The 5,967-nt window shown below is 40.1% G+C and overlaps 1 protein-coding gene across 1 annotated transcript in view; it reads left to right on the plus strand.

Moving 5' to 3' along the window:
* Positions 1–5,673, plus strand: part of ccdc88b (coiled-coil domain containing 88B) — a 44,727-nt gene extending 39,054 nt beyond the window's left edge. Inside the window, exons 25-27 of the mRNA XM_035673014.1 lie at positions 879–986; positions 2,298–2,449; positions 4,759–5,673. Of these exons, the coding sequence (XP_035528907.1) occupies positions 879–986; positions 2,298–2,449; positions 4,759–5,117 (619 nt within the window). The 3' untranslated portion in view covers positions 5,118–5,673. The remainder of the gene's footprint in view (positions 1–878; positions 987–2,297; positions 2,450–4,758) is intronic.
* Positions 5,674–5,967: the final 294 nt, after the last annotated feature.

The raw sequence follows: 5,967 nt of genomic DNA on the forward strand, positions 1-5,967 counted from the left end.
GAGAGAAAGAGAGAGAGAAAGAACAGACGACAGAGGACAGAGACGGAGACAGAATATAGAAATAATTAACACAGAAATAGGCTATATACTGTATACTATATGTTATGTTGCTGTTTCTGTTTTAGTTAAAAACCATGTCTACTGTATTTGTTGCAAGGTAATCCTGTATATATAACAGGATCTTCCATAAATGAGTGCAGTGCAACAGTGTCTCTCAGTGTCAACCTCAAAGCAGAGTCGGCTTTGTTACTATTTTTTTATTTATTTTTTAGCTTGCTATCGAATATTTGTAGAGATATTTCAGGAACAAAGTGGTGACTCACAGAATAACCGTCCAGTTGACATTCCCATCCCCAGAGCCAAGCCGCCAGCATGACTAAGAATGTACACAGGCCTTGATACTGACCATCGCTCATCTTTAATAACCTTCCTGATCTTTTCTGCTCACAGCTGTGTGTCAGTAACCAATGGTCAGACTCATACTGGCACCGACTTTACGCTCAGTATTTTGCTTTTGAGCCGTCTTTCATTCAGCGGAGGTTTAGTGAGCACACGGGCTATTTTTTCATCACTGTCCTGCTTTATGTTTGTCCACACCGCAGCTCGAACCCTGAACCCTCTACCCACCAGCAGCACATGAACATGAACATTTTCTTCTTTCTGATCTGCTGGTTTAAAAAGAATCCAGTTCAAACAGCACAGCAGGCTCTCTTTCTCAGTAATGAGTTTATAGGAATGGGCTGATTTATATTTATCAGCCACATCACATACACACTTCCTAAATCATCTCATCTACTCACACAGATAATGAATGCATGACATGAATCAAACAGTCCTCCCTTTCACTCATCCTCCGCTTTGTGTGTTTTTTCCTTCAGGGAGAAGCTGAGCGAACTCCGTCGGGAGAAGCAGAAGTTGGTGGAGAAGATCATGGATCAGTATAGAGTCCTCGAGCCCAGCATGCAACCTCCTGCCAGCAAGGCCAAGTACTGTATTTAAATATATATGCACCTATACACCGAGCTGCCAGTTTATTAGTTAGGGTGAAGGTATGCAAGTGTGTTTGTACAGCATAGTTCATACACAAAGACAATTCAATCTGCTTCACACAAAGAAAAACAGCAAATGGCATTAAAACATGAATGGATACAAAACATTTTAAGAAAAGAATTAAAAAGCAAAAATGCACAAATAAATAGGGAATAGAAGCAGGTGTAATGTGGATAGTGATAAAATGAAATGGCAGATATTACATAATAAAAAACAATATAAAAACCTCACAAAAATAGCAGGATATTTTATTGTATTTATTTATTGCAGGATTATTGTATTCTATTGTCCCTCTGTATGTATATGAATATTAGGCAACCATCTTTTTTATGACATTATCATACACATTTTGCTAATTAAGAACATTAAAATATAATTACAAAGTAACACAAAAACAATCTCAATACTTTGGCTTACCATTTTATCATTCTTCCTTCTCTCCCTGTTGTTTTGTTGGAGCAAGTATCAGCTCTGAGAGGCGGCGGTCAAGCTAAGGTTTCGACCCGGAGAGAAACATTTTGAATATGACCAGCTGAATACAATTCAACCATTTGGATTAAATCATATTTTTCTTGTTATGAAGGCTTCTCTTCCGGACTGTGCAGAGAGAGAGACAATACATACACTATTTTGTCCAGTGATGGACTCCCTCAAGCTTACCTTGTTTGGGTTCACAGTTCAATAAATTGGGCCTCAAACTGTTTTTTGGTTGTTTGCCTTTGTGTACAGAATTAGTTTTTGTGTTTTTGAAGTGCAGCTGTCTCAGTTCATAACTTGTTGTCACTTTAGAAGAAGAGAACAGGGCGTTTCTCTCAGAGGACGTGTACCTGTCTTGTATTAGACATCTGGCAACTGTAAATTAAATTTTAATGATTCGTATTGCGTACAGATTGTTCAAGTTTCCCAAACATGCATTTTGTCCCCAGTGCTAAAGATTATTATGCTAACGACATTTTAACTATATCATTTCCAAATGGATTTTCTTGATGTCGTGTTACAAAGTGCTTTCGTTGCCATAACAGATGACAGTTGGCACATTTTGTTGACACATTTTGAACTTGCAGGAAACAAACACAATGCATTTTTGTAAACAAGATGCAGCCTTCGTGACACTTGGCATCCTCTTAGTGTTTTCTGGTAAATCAGAGCATTATGTGTGAGAGCGCACACACACACACACACACACACACACACACTACCAGCTCATCCCTCTTTGTAAATGGTCCCTGTCCTCTGTGTCCTCGTAGGAAATCTAACTGGATTGCAGACAGGATGAAAAAGCTAATCAAACCCCGGGGAGGAGGAAGAGAGGGGCGCGCCCTCTTCACCGCCGCGGGCAGCGTGGAAAACCTGGCCGACAGCAACGAATTTACATCAGACACACACGCACCTCAGCCTGGTGAGACCACATACACACAAACACCAGCCGACCGGTTTTCACAAAGATATGCTCACATGCTCACCCCATCAAGCGAGGCTACAGGCATGCATACAAATCATCTCATGACTACCAAGTGTGGTCAGCATTGATACCACTCTCTTCTCCTTAGATCTCTCCCTGCAGAGTGCCAAGACTTACTGAGGCTGGCTTTCTCTGCTAACCACATGTTGAAAGGAAAATATTCGCGAGGCTTTTATTCTCTTTTTATGCACCTTGACTGTTGAATGAAACTACTGGCTGAGAGACGGGAAAAACTCTCTGCAGACATTTTCAAAGCCGGGATTTAAGCCCCAACCTGCATTCATATTTTTTTCTCTCTTTTTGACCTACTGTTATTGTCCCCATTTAATTTAATTTGTGTTTTCTATTATCCCCCTAAAACCCAGCTTTCCTAAACTCGCTTTCTGCTCCTCAACAAGAGGACTGGTGTTTTTTTTTATTGAGCCTGAATCTCAGAGAGACTCGATCTCTCAACTACACACCAAGTGGAAGAAGTAGAAAATCTCTCCCAAAGATGATGCGTGTAGCAAACACAGTATATGACTTTATTGGATGACATTTCCCACAAACTTCACTCCTTCCTGTCTTCTGTGTTTGAGGTGACATTTCCCATAACACCTACATTCAACCCTGAAACTAACCTGCATTGTGGCAGATTAACACTTGACCTTGACCACTGGTCTCAGGTCAGTTTTTATGCTGCAGTCGGTGTTAAATCTATCTGAAGACGGGACCACAGCAGTTCTTTATCTCATTAAACTAAGTGAGAATTTATGAATAATTTCCATCAAGTTATTTTAATGTCATATAATCTACTGTTGAATTTTGAATCACATTTTGAATATGAAGGTCAGGCTTGTTAAGCTCCTTTGTTAAGTACTGTGCTTTTAGATTTTCCAGAAATTTTTAAATTAATTATTAATGCATTTAAATATACTTAGATTAGAATTAGAAAACAACACGAATAACACATTGTTGACCATGTTGCAGACACATTTTCAATGTAGCGTTTTAATTTTAGCATTATAATTTTTCAGTATCCTGATTACAGTTCTCATTTCAAATGCAGGACTGTGTAATAAAACAACGGTACTGAACTCCTTCACACTGAATTCATTGAAAAAGCCAACAACACATTGAACTCAGACAGCCTGTAGCTTGAGCCTAAAGATGTTGTTTCATTTTGTGAGTTTAAAGGCAGAATGAGTACGGCTGTACATTGTTTCCTAGGAAACATACAAAAATAAAATCCTCTCAATTATCACTTACGACCCACTAGAAGTATCTATCTGCAGGGACCCTGCAGCCCTCTGCCTGTATTTTCTTAACTTTGCTGTGTTTGGGTCGTTTCTGGGTGTCAACCTTTGGGCAGTGGGTGCGTAGCCCCCAGCCAATAACAGCAGACTGTAGCACAAACGCCTCTGGTGTCACTGAGGAGGGGCCAACTTTGAACGTTGTGTTTATAAACTGCATTCTGCCTTTAATGTCTTGAATGTTGCATTTTCAGTAATGTCAGTGTAAAGTGTGCAACATTTCTTCATTCTTCTTTGCCCCTGTTGATTATGACATTTATTACTATGACTGTGCATTAAATGCCATAAAGGCAAAGTGAAATTAAATTCAAATTAAATTGTGAGAAGAGGTTACTACATTCAAAATATGTCCATACATGCAATTACGTAGAATTAACTATTTCTACAGTTTACGACTGAATGGATAAATACATACGTGCATGGCATACAAGTATAATGCATGTACATTTAATTGTTTACATATATTTGCTAAATAGGGGTAAATAAGCACTTAAATGTTTTTCTACTTCAGCAGAACAAAGCGCTTCACACAACACTTCACATATTCACACACTCACAGACTGATGGTTGGCAGCGCTGCCTGGCCATCAGAAGCTATTCTCTGGGTTTAATGTGTTACTCATCACATTTCCTTAATTTATTTCTGCACACATCGTCGCAGAGTCTTTGAAAAAATGCATCTGCACTGGAAGAGAAGTTTTTATGTACGTTCCTGGTTTGTGCTGTAAAGCAGTCGAGGAGATTTGTTTCACGTGGTGGCACCCAGTGAGAGGTTTAGCACAGAGGAAGACAATTGTTGGAAACCATCACCCTGAGGGTCCTGGACATTGATTATACTTATATCTCAGAATGTATGATTTACTGATCACCTATAAAATTACTGCCATGGCCTTTGTATAAACATAGGATTTAAGTAATAATAACCATCCTTTAATCCATTTCATCCTGTTTCAGACCCCCGCAGTGCTCCCGTCTCTCCCTCTCCAATGAGAAAAGTAGATCCGGACATCTCAGTTCCCGGGACTCCAGCCATGCGCTCTGGCTCTAGTGGCCGTCGTAAGCTGGGATCCCGTCACGGTTGGGGGCTTGGGTTGGCCAGAGGAGGCTCTGGAGTTTCCCAATCATTCAGTCCCGGTGACCAGAAAACGCCGCCCCGCCTTCGCCTGCGCTCCAACCAGAACACCTCCTCTGTCCTCTGGGAGGGAGAGAAAGGCGAAACAAGCGCACCTCAGCCAGCAGACGCATTATTATCAGTCAGTCAGGAGAGTGTTGAGGAGGATGAAGGCAGAGTTGAGGAGGAGAAAGTAGAATGAGGAAAATGTGTGTCCATGTCTGTACACGTTCAGAAACGTCCACACTAACAAGTCATTTAGTTAGATTTTCCTTAAAAAAAAAAAAAGGAAAATTGCAAAATAAGTAAAATAATGGTGAGATTTAAAAAAAATAATAATAAATTACCTGCTGAGATGGAGTGTTTGTAGTTTCAAGTATGCTATATGCACTGCATTGTGAAAGGTCTATTGGGTAACAAGTTAAATGTCAAGCTGAATAGAAATTGGACTGCAAAGTAAAACTGTGCTCAGAGAGTGGTCTTAACATCTTCAGTCACTCAAAAGAACAGCTTCTTTTTAATAAAACATGCATGTGTCTGTGAGCTTGTGATCTTCTCTGCCTTCCAGACAATCAACTCTCCAGTGATGACACCGCAACGACCTGAGAAAGAACTGCAGTCCACACTCAATTAAAAAAAATTAATATTTTATATTATGTGCTCCTGGCAAACTGTTTTGATGCCTTTTGTATGTATTTCTATTATAAATATGACATTGTTCTAGTATTTTTGAATACTTGAATGAATAAATGATTTCCAGTGTTGCTGAGTTGTAAAGGAATGAAGCATCTCTCTAGTGTGGAGCCCTAAAAATGGAGCGACGCCTGCAAGCTAATTCAGATAGTGAACTCGAGCTGCACTGCTCTACGCACGTCTACGACTCCATAATCATAAACCAAACACACCCTCCCAATTTGGTGCTGTATTTAAACTGCAAAATGTCCCATCTATTCCTCTGTTCTGTCAGTGCCACTGCTGCCTTGCATCAGTATTGCCACTGCCTGTTCTTTAACCACCACCACCACCCCAGCATCCAGCTGCTGGCTCCGGCT

The sequence above is a fragment of the Morone saxatilis genome, unplaced genomic scaffold, assembly GCF_004916995.1.
Source record: "Morone saxatilis isolate NCDOM2014 unplaced genomic scaffold, NCSU_SB_2.0 Contig24, whole genome shotgun sequence".
Classification (NCBI taxonomy): Eukaryota; Metazoa; Chordata; class Actinopteri; family Moronidae; genus Morone; species Morone saxatilis.